The sequence below is a fragment of the Mustela putorius genome, unplaced genomic scaffold (genome assembly GCF_011764305.1).
Source record: "Mustela putorius furo isolate JIRA1106 unplaced genomic scaffold, ASM1176430v1.1 tig00000585_pilon_pilon_pilon, whole genome shotgun sequence".
Taxonomy (NCBI): Eukaryota; Metazoa; Chordata; class Mammalia; order Carnivora; family Mustelidae; genus Mustela; species Mustela putorius.
In genome coordinates this window covers 1,962,288-1,983,178 of record NW_025421424.1, presented here as the reverse complement: position 1 = coordinate 1,983,178, position 20,891 = coordinate 1,962,288, and the positions used below count along the sequence as shown (strand labels likewise).

General features: G+C 39.7%; 1 protein-coding gene across 28 annotated transcripts in view; it reads left to right on the top strand.

Moving 5' to 3' along the window:
• The window catches only part of PDE4DIPP2 (phosphodiesterase 4D interacting protein), a 212,108-nt gene that overhangs the window by 125,026 nt on the left and 66,191 nt on the right, over positions 1-20,891 (top strand). For 12 of the 28 annotated variants that reach the window (XM_013045059.2, XM_045081838.1, XM_045081829.1 and 9 more), the window contains 9 exons: positions 14,266-14,397; positions 15,543-15,662; positions 15,880-15,972; positions 16,113-16,325; positions 17,177-17,335; positions 18,220-18,333; positions 18,518-18,655; positions 19,320-19,499; positions 20,132-20,326. In XM_013045059.2, the coding sequence (XP_012900513.1) occupies positions 14,266-14,397; positions 15,543-15,662; positions 15,880-15,972; positions 16,113-16,325; positions 17,177-17,335; positions 18,220-18,333; positions 18,518-18,655; positions 19,320-19,499; positions 20,132-20,326 (1,344 nt within the window). Of the gene's footprint in view, positions 1-6,420; positions 7,962-14,265; positions 14,398-15,542; positions 15,663-15,879; positions 15,973-16,112; positions 16,326-17,176; positions 17,336-18,219; positions 18,334-18,517; positions 18,656-19,319; positions 19,500-20,131; positions 20,327-20,891 lie in introns of those variants that run through there. The other 16 variants (XM_045081833.1, XM_045081830.1, XM_013045060.2 and 13 more) reach the window with 4 other exon arrangements.

Here is a 20,891-nt window from a genome sequence, read left to right as displayed (position 1 = left end):
TTCTAAGACTATTGATGATGCCTTTTTCTTTTAATGGAGTCCCTTTCTTTGTTTCCATCATCCTAAGACCCATCTCAAGTGTCACTCTTGCCCTTTCAACTATTTCTCAATTTTTTCTGCACTCATGCTGACTTCATCAGTACCATTTCACTTACCAATCAATTGCACTAATTTTAGCATGCATATTTTCTCCCTTCAACTAAACTAAAAGTTCACTAAAGACAGAGAAATGACACACTGAATTCGTGTAAATTCTTGCTCCTTGGTTGACTGACTTAACGTGTGCTTTAAAATTCACTTGGGGTGCCTGGGTGGCTCAGTCAGTTGAGCTTTGGAGTCTGGCTTTCCACTCAGGTCATGATCTTGGGTCCTGGGGTGGATTGGGTCATGGATTCCCATTCAGCGGGGGAGTCTGTTTGTCTCCCTTTCTCTCTGCTCCTCACGCCACTCCCTCTCTCTCTGAAATAAATAAATCTTAAAAAAAAAAAGTATAAAATTCACTTAAGCAGCTACTGGTATTTAATAACTTTACTTGAAAGACTCTTTACTATTTTAAGATGGATTCTGCTGATGTGGTCATCACATGGCAATCTGCAGCTGAACTTGTAATCCCCTGGTTTCAAACAAGTCTTTCAAAATGCTGTGTTATTAATTAATGCAAAGCATGATTGCTTCTGGCTTCTTAAAAATTTCCAGCCATCACAGGGGAGTCATGCACATGCTTGTGTTTCCATGAAGCCTAACTGGCTTTACTTTGATATTCTTGCATTTCCTCATCTGTTTTAGCTTCTCTGCCAAAATCACTCTTTTTTTTTTTTTTCTTTTTTGGCATAGTTTTTAGTAATTAGAACAGCTATTTCCAATGTCATAACTAGGGCAGTGAAACCTAACACAACTGTTTGGGACGTGGGGATTTTCCATCTCTAATTCTCTTGGAAACGCCTTGCCAGCCAGGAATTAGGTCTTAGGAGCACTACAAGATAGTGGTTACAAAAGTGGCTTTGGTTCTAAGAGATACTTCCCAGGCCCCAAAATCTAGAGGTCAAAATAGAGATAGTGCAAAATGTCTTTAACATAACACTACTTAGGAATTTTGATTCAAATGAGAATATAGTTCTCTAAATTCAACAATCTGTAAGTAGTTCTTCACTGAAGGGTTTTTCTATTTATCTGCAGTACTTTTAATCTTTAATCTTTTGACTGAGATTTTTCAGAATATAATTTAGGACAGCTCTAATTCAATGGTTTTCGAAGTGTGATTGCCCAGACAGCAGCCATCAGCAGGATCTAGGAATTTGTTAGGAATGCAAATTCTTGGGCTCCACCCCAGAGGACCTGAATCAGAAACTCCAGGAGGTAGGTCCCAGCAATCTGTTTTATCAAGCCCTCCCGGGGATTCTGATGCCTGGCAAAAGTTGAAAACTACTTTTTAAATTCAACATGTTTACTTTGTAGATGAGAAAATTAAGGGCCAGATATAAATGATTTAACTAGCACATATAGCTAATAAGTGCTGTGAATGGGTTTATCAATACATTTTGAGGGCAAACTGCTGATATATAAAATTAACAATTTAATTCATAACAGCTTATCATAATATGAAATCTGTTCTTAGTCCCAATTTTCCTTTAATATGTAACTTTGGTAAGTCTTAGAAGTAATTATCCTATTCTAAATCATCTCAGAAGCCCCAAGTCTTACTTTATCAGCATGCCTTGCTTCAATCAGGTATGTGTGATGTGCATATGCATATAAAATGTTTTTCAGGGGCACCTGGGTGGCTCAGTGGGTTAAAGCCTTTGCCTTCGGCTCAGGTCATGATCTCAGGGTCCTGGGATAGAGCCCCGCAATGCATCGGGCTCTCTGCTCGGTGGGGAGCCTGCTTCCTCTCTCTGTCTCAGCCTGTCTCTCTGCCTACTTGTGATCTCTGTCTGTCAAATAAATAAATAAAATTTAAAAAAAAATGTTTTTCAAAGCTCCTATGGTTAGGAAATAAAAAGTTTTGAATTTGCAGTCGGGAATTTTACAGAACTTTTTCTAGGCCATATTTTATCTTTCCAATTTTCAAAGCTATTCTTACAATAAAGTGGGGGTTACTTCCTACCTGCCCCCACAAAAAAACCTCTCAGATTAAAAGTTTTGGGGTAATACATAGTTTATATTTATTTCCTCTTTGTTACTCTTTATTGAACTATTCTAACATAAAATCTACAGATCTAAGTATTCAGTTCAATGAACTTTGAGAACTGTACACATCCATATACCCATCACTCAAAACAATACATAGAACATTTTCATCACCCCAGAAAATTCCTTTGTGTTCCTCTGCAATCAATTCTTATACTATCTCATCTCTCATAACCATTTTCTGTACTTCTGTCACCATGGATTCAATTTTTCTTGTTGTTAAACATAAATTAGAAGGAATCACACAGAATGTACGGACTTGTGTACAGCTTATTTCACTTAACATGCTTTTGGGATTCATTCATGTTGTGGGTGTCAGTTTTGCTTGTTTGTTTTTTTGGTTTTTTTTTTTACTGCCAATTAGTATTGTACAAATATATCAAAATGTGTTTATTTTACCTATTTCTTAGCAGCAATTTTTATCTTATCACAAAAGCAATTCATGCTTAGTGTAGAAAATTATAGAACATAAATGAAGAAGAAAATAAGTATTCATAATTCCACTCCCCAGACATAATCACTATTTACTAACTTGTATATCCCCTCTGAATCTGTTTATATAAGTTGTCCACATATATAACACATGTAGTTATCATATATATTCCATTTTAGGTTCAAATGTTACCACTTTGATTAGTGTGTTAAATAGGCACAAGTCTTCGTTTTGCGGTTTTTTTTTTTTAAGAGTTTATTTATTTATTTGATAGAGATCACAAGTAGGCAGAGAGGCAGGCAGAGAGAGAGGAAAGTAAGCAGGCTCCCTGCCAAGCAGAGAGCCCGATGCGGGGCTTGATCCCAGGATCCTGAGATCATGACCTGAGCCGGAGGCAGAGGCCTTAACCCACTGAGCCACCCAGGTGCCACACAAGTCTTAGTTTTAATTATTGAATATTTTCTAATTTTTAAAAATAAATTAAGATACATGAATACACATCTATTTCCCAAAATTCAGATGACACATGGTATATAAAAAAGGGTAAATGTTTCTATTCAACCCCCAATTTTACTCCCCTCCCCATAGGTAGCCAGTATTAACTAAATACAAAATCTCTTTTTTTTTTTTTTTAAAGAATTTATTTATTTATTTGACAGAGACAGATCACAAGCAGGCAGAGAGAGAAAGAGAGGAGGAAGCAGGCTCCCCGCTGAGCAGAGAGCCCGATGTGGGACTCGATCCCAGAAGGCCTGAGCCGAAGGCAGAGGCTTAACCCACTGAGCCACCCAGGCACCCTAAATACAAAGTCTTGACCAAGGTGATATTGATAAGGACCATGAAGTTCTGAATTCATTATCACCTGATTTTTCTAAGGTGGTTTTTTGTATTTTTTTTTTTTCCAAAAGTTTTATTTATTTATTTTAGGGAAAGACAGTGTGTGTAAGAGCAGGGGAGGGGGCAGAGGGAGAGAGGGGGAAGCAGGATCCCCACTGAGCAGGGAACCAAGTATGGCTCAATCTCAGGACCCTGAGATCATGACCTGAGCCAGTCAGATACTTAACCAACTGAGCCATTCAGGTGTTAAAACAAAGTGTTTTTCAGGAGCAAATTAAATAATACTTTGTAGTATTCTCTATTCCTTATTAAGATTTTGCATCTAATTAATACTCTCTAAACTTTAAACGTTAAAGTTTTATTTTTTAATTTTTATGTTCCAGTTTTGTTGTCTATACACCAGTGGTCTTTTAGTTGGGATGACAGTTAGTTGGAATGAAATTCTATAATACCAAATAATCGTATTAGGACCAGTTCTAGTACTATAATAGTTTACTATCTACTTCAAAATAATGTTTTTTAAATATATTTCCTAGGAGTGAATAGAGTGCTATCTTCAAATTTTCTTTGATTGTTGAGTGATTTATTCCTATCAGTTCTTGGAAGCCCAGATACGTGTAGTTCTATCTGTATATTGATCTTTACTTATATCTAGCAAACCTATTCTTCAATGATAAACTACCTTTTCTCCATTTTTACGGATTTGCACTTCTACACCAAGCTACCTATATACTGTCATTAAAGTTTAGAGACTATTAATTAGATGCAAAATCTTAATAAGGAATAGAGAATACTACAAAGTATTATTTAATTTGCTCCTGAAAAGCACTTTTTTCATTAGCCTTTTCCCCAGCAAGAAAATGTGGCTTGCATTGATAGTTGAGGATGAGGACTTGATTAATGTCTTAATTTTCACTTTTCTGGAACTTTGAGTTCTTTTAGCTCTTTATACTAAACTTTATACTATACTTCAGACGGGGTACAGCAGGGTATAGTCCTGACAGGCAGTCTGTTGGTAGGTGAGTCCAGAAACTCCTTGCCTCTCTATAGATCACTACAGATTTCAAAGATGATTGTTTACTTTCTTTTGACTTTGAAGTTCATATACCTGGAGGCAGGCAAAAATGGAGCTGTAATGAGTTTTACTTGGAAGTCTAATTTTACATTGTTGGTTTCACTGCAAGAACATGCATATTTAGGTGAAATAACATATGTAAAGTTCTGTAGCCTCCCAAACCCAAAGATCAAAGGACTGTTCTTCTCTCACATTGGAGCTACCAAGATTTTGTTTTGGTGATTAAATAAGAGAACAATACAGTCTTAAGTGTGTAGAGCTCCATAAAGTTTTAATATTATCTGGGGCGCCTGGGTGGCTCAGTGGGTTAAGCCTCTGCCTTCCACTCAGGTAGTGATCTCGGGGTCCTGTGATAGAATCCCGCGTTGGGCTCTCTGCTTGGCGGGGGGGAGCCTGTTTCTCTCTCTCTGCCTGCTTGTGATCTCTCTGTGTCAAATAAATAAAATCTTTAAAAAAAATGTTTTAATATTATCTTAAAATATTCCCATTATAATATTGAAATAACAGTATAAGCTATTATTCAGTGAGCCAAACACTGTTAAAACACTTCTAAATCATTTAATTCTCCCTAGGAATTTTTTGGTTTATTCTGAATTCTTACTGAAGGCATTTTAATGTCTTCCTGCTTAGAGGAGTATGGGCTCTGTCCCAGAGGTGAGGTTCAGATACTTAAGACTGTTACTGGCCTTAACCTCTCCCAAGGACAAGCCAGTAAAATTTAACATTTTTGTAACCAGGAAATGTCCTGCTCTGGGAGACTCCAGGTATTGCTGGGGCTCTTTTTCTTCCAGTCCCGTGTCTGCATGCCACTCAAGCCAAGAAGGGAATTCTTTATTATAAATCGAAGTTGGCACCTGGATTCCTCCTACTCAGAGCTCCTGCTTCCCCCCAGTTTGTGTGCATTCCAAGTTCTATACCTAGCGGCGGGGTGACAACTGTATATTGTTGAATAAGACAGGGTACTAACTGAAGTCACTGAAATGTCCAGGCCTAGTTCTGCAGACATCAATATCCCCGACCCTCTACTCTTGCTCAAAGAAGCTAGGTCTTTTGTTCTAAAGTTTGTGTACTCTCCCACCCCCAAAATAGGGACTGCAGTCCACCTGAACCTGAAAGAGAATTTGGTGATAGTAATCTACTCTCAGGTTGAAAAAGCCCATTTTCTCTTATTTTAAAAATATTGGTCAACTAGCGGCAACCTCGTGGTATTTGCCATACTCTTTCTCAGGTGACTGGTTTGTGTCCTCTCTTGATTAATCGTCTAGAAATTGCTGAACGCACGCCCACCCCAACACTGCAAGGAAGAGAAAAACTTGTCCTCTAGATAATCCCAGTTGTCGAGGGAGAGGTTTGAAGCACCCTTCTAAAACCCGCGGTACCACCACCTCTGATTTATTAACCCTGCTTACCCGCCCGCAGCTACAGCCCCAGGGCCTTTTAGTCCCGGCACCGGCCTGGTAGGGAGAAGAGGTGGGGCTGCAGGCGGGAGGGAGGCGGCGCGCAGCGGTACCTAGTGGCGCTGCCAAGTTGCTCCATCCAGAGTACGTGGCACTACTGTGGAGAGACGGGGAGGGGATTCAACTTTCTCCTCCCCACGCAGATCCTTGGGTCATCCCGTTAGGGCGGGCGGGAGGAACCACGAGGGAACTGGTGCGTTCGTCGAGTGAAATCTTAGCAGATGAAAGCAGTCTGGCGGTGGCCAGCGCTCGTCATGCTGTCCGCCGGTACCCACAGGGGGCCGGGTCTCGAGTCCACTGCCAGGAGCGGCTACTCGTTTTAGGGCGAGCGGGCGGGCACTCGCCGCCGCGCATGCGCAAAGCGGGGAGCGGCCCACTGGACTACAGCTCCCAGAGGAACGCGCCGCTGGCCGCAGGCGCCGAGCCGCTGGCGCCATCTTGAAATCTGATCCTCGATCTCCGAGTCTTTGCGTCAGCCGCGGGCTGCTGATAGTGTACCGCGAACTCAGCCTGCTAAAAGGGAGGACGTTGGGGACGCGGCGGCTAGTGGGAGAGACAGCTGGAGAGGACATGGCAGGTTGCGAGCGTGGCCTGCGCTGCTGTCACTCAGCGTCCCCCTAAGGCGTTTCTATTCCCGCCCCCTTCCCGAGGGGCGGGGCTGCCCACTCTGGTACCCAGAACCAGCTCGCGGGTGGCGGAGGTGAGCCCCGGCAGAGTGGGGACCCACCGGACTCTGCCATGCTGTCCGGAGGCCTCCGAGGCGGGAGACGGAGCGCAGCCAAGAGCCAGTGACTGAACACCAAGCAGCAGCCGCCTCAGGGAAGCTCGGCAATCGCTAGGGGAGAAGATGAAGGAGATTTGCAGGATCTGTGCCCGGGAGCTGTGTGGAAACCAGCGGCGCTGGATCTTCCACACGGCATCCAAGCTCAACCTCCAGGTTCTGCTTTCGCACGTCCTGGGCAAGGATGTCGCCCGCGATGGCAAAGCGGAATTTGCTTGCAGCAAGTGTGCTTTCATGCTTGATCGGATCTATAGGTTCGATACCGTTATTGCCCGGATCGAAGCTCTTTCTATCGAGCGTTTGCAAAAGCTGCTGCTGGAGAAGGACCGCCTCAAGTTCTGCATTGCTAGCATGTATCGTAAGAATAACGATGACTCTGGCACGGAAACCAAGGCGGGGAATGGGACGGTTGACATTTCCGGCTTACCCGATGTACGATACTCTGCACTGCTCCAGGAAGACTTCGCCTATTCAGGGTTTGAGTGTTGGGTAGAAAATGAGGATCAGATTCAGGAGCTACACAGCTGTCATGCTTCGGAAGGTCCTGGAAACCGACCCAGGAGATGCCGTGGTTGTGCAGCCTTGCGGGTTGCTGATTCTGACTATGAAGCCATTTGTAAGGTGCCTCGAAAGGTGGCCAGAAGTATCTCGTGTGGTCCTTCTTCTAGGTGGTCCACCAGCATTTGCACCGAAGAACCGGCATTGTCTGAGGTCGGGCCACCGGATTTACCAAGTACAAAGGTACCCCCAGATGGAGAAAGCATGGAGGAAGGGACACCGGGATCCTCTGTGGAATCTTTGGATGCAAGTGTCCAGGCTAGTCCTCCACAACAAAAGGATGAGGAAACGGAGAGAAGTGCGAAGGAACTTGCAAAGTGTGACTGTTGTTCAGATGACCAGACTCCACAGCCTATGTGTAACCACAAGCTGGAGCTAGCTCTTAATGTGATTAAAGGTCTTGATTATAAGCCTATCCAGAGTCCCCGAGGGAGCAGGCTTCCTATTCCAGTGAAATCCAGCCCACCTGGAAGCAGGCCTGGCCATATCATGACAGATGGAGTTAGTTCCGGTTTCCTTAACCGGTCTTTGAAACCCCTTTACAAGTCACCTGTGAGTTATCCCTTGGAGCTTTCAGACCTCCAGGAGCTGTGGGATGATCTCTGTGAAGATTATTTGCCACTTCGGGTCCAGGTATACAAAATGGCTACATAGTGTCTTTCTGATTATAGTTAGCTGGCTGCAGGCTTCACATGATTTCTGTGTAGGTCAAAGTTAAAATTCTATACCTGAGAAAACTAATACCGTTGAGCCCATTTTTCCTGCACCTCTGCTTGTGTCTCATTTTAGTAAACGTGATTCACAAATAACTGACTTTTCACAGCCCTTCTTGTAACATTATCTATTGGCCTTCCTGCTAATGACCAAAACAACAGAATTTTTTAGGCAAGAAGAGATTTTTAATTGACTTTTACCCTATTAGAAAACATTTAATCTTGTATCTGGCACTAGAACTCTTTCCTCTTACCTCCTCTTTTGTCCCCCACCTCCTTTTTTTGCTTTGTTTTCATTTTTAGATTTGCAGATGTTTTCTCACATTCCGTGAGGTAGTTCTCTAGTTAGTTCTCCCTAGAGCATCATGTGTTTTCATCCCAAAGGTGTGTCTCCAAATGATTAGGGCATAGGGCAGAGGTTTGGGGAAAACCTAGTTATCAAAGTATTGTACTATCTGAGCAATCAATATTGTAGTAAGTCATTTGAGGACTAATGATGACTTGTTCATAAAAGAAACTGGGAATTCAAGTGTCAAAAACTGTTCACAGCCAGTTTGCCTACAGAGCTCTGTTAAGAGGATGTTTGATATTAAGAAAGGTTGTCTCTGTTATTGGGTGATAGGAGTTTCATCCATTATACTCTAGAATTTCTTAGTGACTAGAAGATGGCAGTTAATCTTAATTTGAGCTATTCATTTCTGCCCAGTTGATTTCATACCAACCTTTTAAATTCAGCTACATACAGGAACCTGACAGATGCTATTTTGTTTCTGCAGCAACAGTGAGTGCTGAGTTCAATTAACTTTGTGAAACATCTGGCATCTTCTACTTGATACAGATTATTAGAATTTAGCAGAAAGGTTGGAGAAATAGTTTTAAATTTACATAAAGTTGTCAGAAACACATTTGAAGTGTTAAGAAAAAGGAGAAATAACAAAAAGTTTAAAACGTGTTTTCATTTGAATAGAATGTTTAGAAGGCCTAATGCTCCATAGGTCTTTTCTTTTGCTTTCTTTTCTTTCAGTGGAGCATCACAGTTGAATTTGAGTCTTAATGGTATTTCTGCAACCAGACATAGATGTCACAAATTAAACATGGTGTTTTCATATTAGGATCTATAGATAGTCTGGACAGTGTAGATGGCAGATAAGCGCCGCCCCCCCCGCCCCAATATGGACAATATTGTAAAAAGGTAAAGAAAATTAGGAAATTGCAGTCAAAACAAGAGTTTGTTTTTGTTTTTGTTTTTCTCCACACTTAATTAAAAATACTGTCATTTGGTGCCTGGATTCAACAAGTTTGAGGACTGGGAAGGATTTTAAATACCGTCTCACGCAGGGTTTCAATTTAGAGGTAAGGAAAGCTCATGATTTAAATGACTCAGAAAGAGCCAAAGATTCTTAACCATTCTTAGCCAAAACTTTTTTATTCTGTATATGAAATCACATTTCCTGATATATATTGAATTAAATAATACTTATTTTAAATAAAGAACCTTCTTTCTGCAACCTAAGGATTCCAAGGAGATTCTTGAGGGAATCAGTGAAGAAAATTGCCATCCTAATGAGCACATTGAAACTATAATAACTCTGCCTTTAGGTCAAGTCCCTTTGCTTCATTACATTTGGACACTGGAAAAAAATAGACCTTTACAACTTTAGTGTGTGATCTTTCTGCTGTCACTTGGCTTACATTCTTTTTACTGTTTGTAGAGTAATGAAAACAGAGCATTGAGAATATGAATAATGGCATTTAATTGCTATGCCATTTTCTTCAATAATTAAGGATGTGGGGGATAAATAAATTAAATTAGACTCAGAGTGTTTGGAAATAAAATTTGTATTGGGGGCCCCTGATCTGTTGTTTTATGTCTGGTTGACTTTTAAGCTCCTTAACGCCTGTTGTGCTGTATGTCTGAACCCCAGCCAACTGGGACAAAGGCAGACTGGTTTTTGTCTATTTCTCTGAACAAAGGTGAAAAGAGTAGAAACAAATGTAAATTAATTTAGGTATTTCTGTTTTTAGTTTATAGAAAGAATAAAACCATGAAAGAAAAATTTTTTTCTTTCTTTAAGTTCTGCTACAAAAACAAAGAAAAGCTCCCATCCTAAAGAGGAAGATTATTCTGGAAGGTCATTTTGATTCCTTTGTCTATTCCTCCACATACCCATTCTATACACTATTAAATATCATCATCAGAGTTCCTTCTGATTGCTGCATTTCTTTCTCTTCTTATATTAAAGAAAAACAACAACAATGCAGTATTCCTGCTTACTGATTTTCTGGAATTATGCAAATTGACTTATTTGCCTTCTGCAGAATTTATGCTTGAAAACCCAAGGTAGTTTAAATATCTAAAGAAAGCTATTGAAGCCTTATTCTAGCTGGTAATTTACTTCTTTATTGTGTGGCCCTGAATTAGAAAAGTGATAGCAGGGGTGTGTTCGATTAGTAAACATCAATTCAGCTCTGGCTCATGTGCAATTTTCTATTCCATCTAAATTCACAGAGCAGATTTTTGCTCTGAGCCTTGCAGCACTAGGGTCTGGCCCTGTGTAGCTATGGGAAATTTATTCCTCTCATAGTTTAGCTACTTAATCTAGATAGGCCCTTTGGAAGGTGTAGGCATTAGGTGCCGCTCAAAGATTAGGCCTTTAATTTTATGCTAGTTGATAACTCTTTTGTATTTCCCATTTTTAAAACAATAGGATAGAAAACCACAGCAGTTCCAGATCTAAGACAAGTCCTCTTGTGAGGACTAAGAAGTGCCAAGGAAAATGCTGTTAATACAGAAGATCTAAATAACTGCCTTTTTAGCCTAAAGGTCTCATCTTATGCAGTATCAGGCCTGGAAGCAATTCTCCTTTCTGATGCTGGAAAGCTTTTTGTCCTAAAAGAGTCAGAGAGTCTAATTTAAAATTACATTAGTATTGTAACATGATTTTATTAACCTGTAGTCTGGAAATTAGCACTGATTTGGCTAAATTGCGTATTACTGATTTCAGGTTTTATAAAATTGTCTTAGAGATGATTGGTTTATGTACTTGATACTTCTCAAGAATTCACTCTGAGCTATTAACTCAGGGAACTTTGTTAAGTGGTCTTTTGGCAGACTGCTATCTGAAAGGACATTTTTCTGAGATGTTCAATAATTAAGTGTTATAAATAAAGACAGAGTAAACATCTTCCAGCCTTTAGGTCAGTACATCACATTTACCGAATTAGAGGTTTCCTGTGATTATTAATGTCAAGATGGGTTCAGATTAAATCAGATTCATCACGTACTATTCTGTGGCAATTTTTGGGTTTAAAGTTGCTGTTAAAATGTCCTTGTTAAATATCTATCTGGTCTTATTTCTAAAGAGCCACTGAAGGATTAGAGCATTATAGACTGGACATTAGGAGACAGGCCCGTTTTTATTGGTTTTTGTTCTTGTTCTCTTATTAAACAGAAACTTTTGGTCCCTACAATATTCCAGGCATTATGGTAGGCAATGGGTTTATATGGAGATTGAAAGATTGAATACTACACATTCCCAGCTTTAGTGCATCTGGTTTAACAGGACCCTTTTCCTGATTTCCTGTGTAGTTTGGGAACTTCCTTATTCTCTCTAAGTCTCCGTTTCTTCCAAAGTATGACGGGATTATTCCAGATGGTTAGTTTATAAAGTTTCCTTCACAGCTCTGAGATTCTTTGATTTAAAGTGAATAGGGGAGCCTGGGTGGCTCAGTAGGTTGGGTGTCTGCCTTCAGCTCAGGTCATGGTCTTGGAGTCCTGGAATTGAACCCTGCATTGGGCTCTGTGTTTGGTGGGGTGTCTCCTTCTCCCTCCCACTCTACCTCTGTGCCCTCTCTCTCTCAAATACATACAGAAATAAAATCTTTAAAAAAATAAAGTGAATATTTATTCCCTGCCATTTTAAACCTGCAGCTATTTTCTTGAATTCTGCTTGTTATGGTTTAAATTTGAAAAATATTTATAATAGACATCACTGGGAAGGTGTTTTACATTGAGGAACTGAGAAACAGAGTTTTGTAGAGTGTTTTATCATTAAATGAAGGATAAAATTATTTATCAGTTACAATTGTTTTGAATATCTGTTCATAAAGTTACCGCTCCCACGGTGTGACATAATTCACAGTGCTTCAGGGCAAGATTCCCTGTAACACCCACAACAACAAATATCCAAATAGATCTATTTCTCTTCCACTCCATTCCTACCACTATCATCCCAGCCACTATTTTCTTTCACTTATGCTACTGAAGCATGTGTGGTCTGTGTGGTCTCCCTGTTCCTACTGGCTTTCCCCAGTCCAATCACCACAGCTATAGGACCTTTTAAAAATATAAATACAACTGCATTCCTTTTCGAATTTCAGTGAGAATGAATTCCAGCTTCATTAACCCCACTGTAGAAGCTCTGTTTGGCCTAGCCCCTGGCTTCCTCTCCCCTGTGCTTAGTCTGCCTTAGCCCTGAGCTAGCCAGCAAGGTAGCCACCAGCCGCACAGGGCTATTGAGCCCTTGAGATGTGGCTAGTTTGAATTGAGATATGCTGTGTATAAAGGACATGAGTTTCAGAGATTGAGTATGAAAGAAAGTAAAATACTTTGTTGGTAATTTTTATATTGACTACCTGTCTTATTATATTCTTTGAATATAATACATTGGTTCAGATAGAATATTTTATTGAAATTGAGTTCATCTATTTATTTTTTACTTTAGTCAATGAAGTTACTACAAAATTTTAAATTACATACATGGCTCACATTGTATTTCTATGGGAAAGTGCTATTCTAACCACATAGACCTTTCTGTCCCGGGCTCATAGCCACTGTAAACCTTTTTCATTAGCTGTTCCTTCTGCCTAGATTGTTCTGCAGGATTGGCTTTCTTTCCTGCAGGTCTCCATTTAACCAGTTTAAAGTAACTAACTGGTCAACCAACTTAGAGTAACTTTACTACGCTGTAATGCTTCTCAGTTTTACAACATAGGGTGTGTCACTATTTTATGTATTTCCTTATTCCTTTATTATATTGTTCCTCACTCCCAGCTCCCACAGTGCTTTGAATATTATGATACTTAAGATGTTTTAAAAAATTGATAAATAGCATTGGAAGAGTAAAAAACTTTTTTTTTTTCCCTGAAATCTGTACTTTCAGTTAGTTGCTGGAAGGAAGGGATTTAAGGTAAGCTCTAACCCCACTGTCGAGAAGGTGGTGTTAAGGGTTTGGAAGTGTGAAGGAAAGGGAAAATGAACAGTAGTTGCCCTTTTCTTCTTCCTAATGGATTTAAATTTTTCCTAACTGGAGTAGGTGTCGGGGTGAGTAGGAAGGGTCAAGGAGAAAGAAGATGGATTTTCATGTCACAGTGAATTCCTCTAGTTTTATTTTAGTACACTTATAATGAATATTAGGTTCAGTTCATTAGGTTTATCTAAGCCTGATTCATTGTTATATAAACAATACGTGTTTTTTTCTCCTGAATCTTTCTGATGAATTGATACTCCTGTGAAACATACCTCTTTCCCAGACCATCATGGATTTTGAAATTTGTTTTTAATTTATTTTTACTTTTTATTTCAAAATCAGTTTTAATTTGTAGAGAGGTCATGAGAGAAATACAAAGAACTCCCACATTCACATATGCTAACATTTATCCAGATTCACCAGTTACAAATATTTTGCTACATTTGCTGTTCCACTCCCACTGTCTATATAGACACATTATTTTCTTTACTCCTAGACCATCTGCAGATATTAATGAGTCTTTATACTAAATAAGCATATATTTCCTAAAAACAAGAATATCTCTTATATAACTACAATATAATTACCAAATTTAGGAAATATAGTACTGATAAAACATTATTATGCATAGTCCATGTTCAAAATCTGCCCATTTTCTAATAATGTGAACAGGCATAATTGAACTATACTTTTTCTAGCTCTTAGGGATAGTAGAGATTTAATTATTGAATTCCCTGATTAGAAATAGCATAAAGTGTATATTTGGTTATCTAAAGCATTTTCTTTTTTCAATCCTCTTTTCTCTTTAAACTCTGAATTATTTGCTTAGGACTGTCTTTACGAATTCGTACAGATAAGCCATGCAAAAACTTTGGTTTTCTAAGTCTCTGCCAAGAGATGCTAGAGACATTTGAAGATAAAATATGTTGTTGGCTACATTTAACTCAACTTACTTGTCTTACTGCTTCTTCCTAGCCCGTGACTAAAGAGTTACTCAAACAACAAAAGCTGAATTCAGATGAGACCATTATAACTCAGCAGTCTGTATCTGATTCCCACTTGGCAGAACTCCAGGAAAAAATCCAGCAAACAGAGGCCACCAACAAGGTATGATCAGTCCAGGCTCTTGGAGATGACAGGTCTTCCTGAGGATGTGACTGGCTCTAGCTGAGGCTGTTAACCTCTCTGAGTGGGACTTGGGAGGTGGGTACTATGTATTCCCATTGCTCTGAGGAATACTTTCAATTAAAAGTGTAGTTCTTTTTTTTTTTTTTTTTTTTTTAAGATTTTATTTATTTGTGACAGAGATAGCAAGAGAAGGAACACATGCACAGGGGAGCCAGAGAGGGAGAAGCAGGCTCCCTGCTGAACAGGGAGCCTGATGAGAGACTTGGATCCCAGGATTCTGGGATCATGACCTGAGCTGAAGGCAGATGCTTAACATCTGAGCCACTCATATGTCCCTAACAGTGTAGTTCTTTCCTTTAGCTCTCATCAAGATTTTAGCCTGCTCTGCATAGGTCAGAATTTCTGGTGCCTTTTAGATCTGTAATTAAAACTTGAATGTGGTCTTTACCTGTATAAGGCACCAAGACAGGAGGTTTATGCTTTTGATTTTAGCTTAACTTCTTACTCCTTAGAGCCCAAGGAGGCATTTGCTTAGGAGAAAATTTTATCAGAGCCTGCAATTTGAATGCTGAGCTTCTGGTCTGTTGTACCCTTGTAGTGTTCCATCCTGTTCTAGATAGCAGAGCTCCTTGGGCTTTGTTTAAAGGACCTATGATGAGGGATCCTTTGTAACAAAGAGTTAAGGGTTAAATGTCCAACTCTTGATTTCAGCTGAGGTCATGATCTCCAGGTCATGAGATCGAGCCCCGTGATGGGCTCTGTTCTGGGTAGTAGCCTGCTTAAGATTCTCTCCCTGCCCCTACTACCCCCTGCCCCACTCTCTCTCTCTCCAAAAAAAAAAAAAAAAAAAAACAAAAAAACAAAAAACCAGAGAGAGAGAAAGAATCCACAGTGACTCGTGTGGACAAGTGTATAGCTGCCCATTATAGAGAAAGCGCAGTACATGAGAATTGAAGCAATTGAATATTGAAGGAAGTATTTCATTTTCCTTTTACTTTGCCTTAATGGATGATTTGTTTAATGGTTACTACATGTGGGGAAGCCTAGACTTGAGGAAAGACTTTCTGGTTGCATTTGAAATTAAAAGAAGTTGACCTAACAAACTTTTTCTTTGCTGAAATCAGATTCTTCAAGAGAAACTGAATGAAATGAGCTGTGAACTCAAGTCTGCTCAGGAGTCATCTCAGAAGCAGGATGGTACAATTCAAAGCCTCAAGGAAACTCTGAAAAGCAGGGAAAATGAGGTAAATATTGGGCAGTCAGGGATCTCTGAGGAAATTTTTTGTTCCATCAAAGTAGGTAATCTGTGTTTTTGTAGAAACAGATCATCAGACTAACAGATGTGAGCCTAGAAAAACCGTAGTGTAATCTAAATTGGTATTTCTAAAATATGTACAGGTGAGATCATGGAATTTATTTTTAGTTTACTAATATGGCTGGTACTCCCTGTCTCATCTTCAGACCGAGGAGTTGTACCAGGTGATTGAAGGTCAAAACGACACGATGGCAAAGCTTCGAGAAATGCTGCACCAAAGCCAGCTTGGACAACTTCATGTACGTGAGGGTCACATAGGACGGGAGGCAAGACTGCAGTTGAGAAAGTGCCGTGTTCGGTCACGGTTTTGATTTGATTGGTCTTCTCAGCAGCTCGGTGCTTGCCCTCCTTGTGAGGATGATTTTTCCTCTTTTTTCAGAACTCAGAGGGTACTTCCCCAGCCCAGCAACAGGTGGCTCTGCTTGATCTTCAGAGTGCTTTATTCTATAGCCAGCTGGAAATACAGAAACTCCAGAGGGCATTGCGTCAAAAAGAACGCCAACTGGCTGATGCCAAACGATGTGTGCAATTTATAGAGGCCGCCGCCCATGAAAGAGAACAGCAGAAAGAGGCATCTTGGAAACATAACCAGGTAAATTGGCAGTCATTTTGTGGTCCGAGATGCTGACTTTGCCCTGATAATAACTTCTTATCAGGACGGTTTGTGTTGAATCCTTTGTTGAGTCACTGGCTTAATCGAAGAATTCAGTTCTACGTATATTGCCCTCATACCATGTGCCAGACACTGGGCTGTGTTCTGGAAATAACAAGAGTCAATATCACAAGCTCTTTCCTGTGAAGTTACCTGTATTTATTATGAGACAGTCACATAAACAGAATTTTTGTGTAAATACTGAAATGAGGTAAAGGAACTATATTTTGGCCCTACAGGAATATATAGGAGGTGCTGAGGAAGAGGGAAAGCTTCATGAAGGAGGAGCTATCTGGGGTTATTCTTGAAGAGTGGTAAAATTTAGCAAGACAGAATAGTGGGGAACAACAAACAAGGTCAGAGGAATGGCATGCACAATTAGCTCCATCTTTAAAAAAAATATAAAACATTCTTAATTGGTTCCTTTATCTTGTTAGGTTGGAGCATATGCTATCAGTTTGTGTTTTTTTAAGATGTAAGTGGATGATAGAAATACTCTATTCTTGAGCTTATCCAAGGTTACAGTGGAACAGGGTTCTGCTTAGTAGTTATATAGAGCTATCATTTTTAAACTAGAGAGTAAGTATTGAACTATATAATATGAAGTTTACATCTTCCTATCATTCACAGTTCCCTTAATTTCCCATGTCCTATTTGATTTGTGTATAATATTTCTAGAGTAATTGTAAGAATGGAACTTTTCTGCTATTTTATATTTATTTTATTCTGTATGCCTTAAAAGTTTTAAGGCCTCCCTATTAACCATGAAAAAGGGAATCTGTTTAATTCAGGAATTACGAAAAGCCTTGCAGCAGCTCCAAGGAGAATTACAGAGTAAGAGCCAACAGCTTCATACCCTGGAGACTGAAAAATACAATGAGATTAGAACCCATGAGCAACACATTCAACACTTAAACCACAGTCTGAGTCACAAAGAGCAGCTGCTTCAGGTGAGTCTACATAATGATTTTAACTGAAACAGGGGTCATAGAACTCTGAAAGTTCCATTCACGTGATCTCAGATTAGTTCACCTGTGTTGAGTACCTGTTAAATGTAGAGCATTGAGAGGTGGGAACCAGGAGGATTCAAAATAAATCGAAAGTACGATTCACGAAGCACAATGCTAACCAGCAAGTGTACGAGATAATAAATATAGACCTAAAAGATCTAAGCAATATTCAGGAAGTAGTTATTGAACACCTCTGTGAAACAGATACTATGCTAGTGCTGGGAAGACAGAGGTGTGACCATTGTTCTCAGTCTAGTAGATGAGGACATCTGTATAGAAGTTTCCAGTTACTTACATAATAAATGAATGAGGGAAAATATGGAATACTGAAGAAGACTGTAATTGGTCTCCTGCTCTAAGCTTCAGTCCCATTGAATCCCGTACGTTCTGCTGAGCATGCAGTTTTTTCACAGTGTATGTGTATTGTGTATACATTTTTTTCCTCTGATTAGAAATACCCCACCAGCTCTTCACTTGGGAAGCTCCTAGTTCTTAAGGCTCACAGAGCAAATATAACCTCTTTTGTGAGATCTTTAGTGACACCTTCAGGCAGATTTAGACAATGCAGCCTGTATTCCCAGGAGCTAGCTATATAGACATATACACTCCATATACATAATGTGTACATATATTTATACACACACATGTGTACACATGTATACAGTAGTTAATGATTTGTATATCTGTTATCTCTGCTAACCAGTGTTTGCCTTGAGTGATCACATTTTGTTTTTTATCCTGAATAACAAATTGTTTGGCAAAGTGTAGGAATTCACTGAATGTTGGATAAATGAATAAAGAGAAGTATGTTTTGGTCTCATTAGGAATTTCGGGAGCTCCTGCAGTATCGAGATAAGTCAGACAAAACCTTTGAAGCAGATGAAATGTTGCTTGAGAAACTTCGACAGCGAATACAAGATCGAGATGTTGCTCTAGAGGTATGCACTTTAATTTTGTTTATGGCGCTATGGATTATTCTCTTCACATAGGTACTCAGAAATATGTGTCTCCTTAATTTGCTGCTTTTTGGAGTTGGTCTTCCCTTCCTTTATACTTTTATTGAGTAAATGTGATCACAATAGTGAATCCTAAGGAGCTCTAAGATCCTTACTTTCCTTGCAGCGGGCTATAGATGAGAAGTTCTCCACTCTGGAAGAGAAAGAAAAAGAACTGCGTCAACTTCATCTTGCTATGCGAGAGCGAGATCATGACTTAGAGAGATTGCGTGGTATTCTCTCCTCTAATGAAGCTACCATGCAGGTAAGAGCACAGTCTGCCGTGGTTGGATGCTAAGCCTGAAGCATCAACCCTTTCCCTCATTTTCTGAAAACCAAGGTATTTGCTTTATAAGAAAGAAAATACGAAAACAACAAAAATAGTTATTCATCATTGTAGACTAGGAAGTGAGAAGTGTTCGTACTTATGTTGTGGAGTTCATAGGGGGAAGCAGTGATTATGGATTTCCAGGCACACTTTCTGATTTCTAATCCTCATCAATATCTGAATACTTTTATGTAAGCATTGCCCATACAGCTGTTTTACTGTTGTTTTCTCATTAATATTATATGCATATCCTTGTATAGCCACAGTCAGAACACTTGATTATAGAAGCTTATATATAAAGCTTATATGTTTAACCATCTGCCACTTCTTAAAGAAGTTCTTCACTTCCTCTGTAGCATAGCCTGCCTCCTCAAAAAAACTTCATTTTTCATACGCATTATGTTTATTTCTCTAAATAAATTAGATGAGAGTTTCTAAAACCGAAGATTAGTATGGCATTGCTAGATCAGATATAAAGTTTTCTCTTTTTGCAAAAAATGGATACTTTAGAAGATAATTTGAAGGCGGATCAAGTATCTTATTTATCTTGCTGAGTTTGGGGTGGTCCTTTGACTTATCCTTGTTTCCTTTGTTACTATAGAGTATGGAGAGTCTCCTGAGGGCCAAAGGCCTGGAAGTAGAGCAGTTATCTGCCACCTGTCAAAACCTGCAATGGCTGAAAGAAGAAAGGGAAACCAAATTTAGCCATTGGCAGAAGGAACAAGAAAGTATCATTCAGCAGTTACAGACATCTCTGCATGATAGGAACAAAGAAGTGGAGGCAAGACTTTAGTTAATTAAAGGCAATTGGTTTAGTGATTACATTATCTCAGTCCTGGATTGGGACTCTTTAGGTCTGGGGGTGCCAGTGACCCAAGTCTTAAATACCATCTTGCTGTGCCTGGGCAAGTTAGAAAGTGACAAAGCCAGTAAGCCTCCCAGGCAGTGTGGTTCCACAGTTTTAACTGCCATCTACAGCCTCTCAGTATAGAAGTAGGAACCTCATCACCATGCTAAGAAATATAGTGCTCATTATTGTTTTTCAGCTTATCATTTTCTGTTGCCTTATAAAAGTTATACTGGGGAAAAAAAATACATGGACTGCATGTCCATTTATCTTCATCTGTTATGTATCCTGAGCAAATAGGGAAAGGGCCTACTTCAGAAAACAATATGTAAGTTGACATTGTGAGTGTTTTTCTGTATTGTGAGTGTTCATTCATTGAGCATGTATTTACAGCCTTCTGTGTACCAGGCCTGTGCAAGATCTGGGGAAACAAAGGAGAATAAAACATGATATTTGCTCCCCGGAATCTCATAGCTCTTTCTCCTATAGCAGATTCTTATAAACCCCTTGATATGTAGTAGAGGACATTCTTTCCTCCAGAACTTACACTGTCCCTTCTATATTAGGATCTTAGTGCCACGTTGCTCTGTAAACTTGGACCAGGGCAGAGTGAGATAGCAGAGGAACTGTGCCAGCGCCTACAACGAAAGGAAAGGATGCTGCAGGAACTGCTGAGTGATCGAAACAAACAAGCAGTGGAACATGAAATTGAGATTCAAGGCCTGCTTCAGTCTATGAGCACCAGGGAGCAGGAGAGCCAGGTAAGGACTAATGTGCAGACCAGAAGAGTGTCAGTGTGTTTCTAGTCTGTGAATAGGGAGTGTTTGAACATTGTAGTGTGTACGTATGTGGCATTTTACAGTCTGCTCTGTTAGGAACAGTCTGTTTCCTAGATTACAGTTTTACATCTGTTATCAGAGCATGCAATATTGGTAGAGCACTTTGCATTGAGAAGGGTGCCTAAATAGTACATGTACCCATTAACTTCATTATACATTTCCTTTCCTTAATATTCTGATAATTTTGACAGAAGACAATACAAGGTTCTGGAGTATTTTGATTCTACATTCTCAAGACTTGAGTGATATTTTCTATTTCTAGCCAAGCTGTGGGAGAACTTATACTTGACATATTTTTCTTAATTCTCTATTTTTCTTTTAAGATTTTATTTATTTATTTGTCAGAGAGAGGGGGAGAGAGAGCACAGGCAGAGGGAGAGGCAGGCTCCCTGCTGAGCGGAGCGCCCAATGTGGGGCTTGATGCCAGGACCCTGGGATCATGACCAGAGCTGAAGGCAGATGCTCAACTGACTGAGCCCCCTGAAGG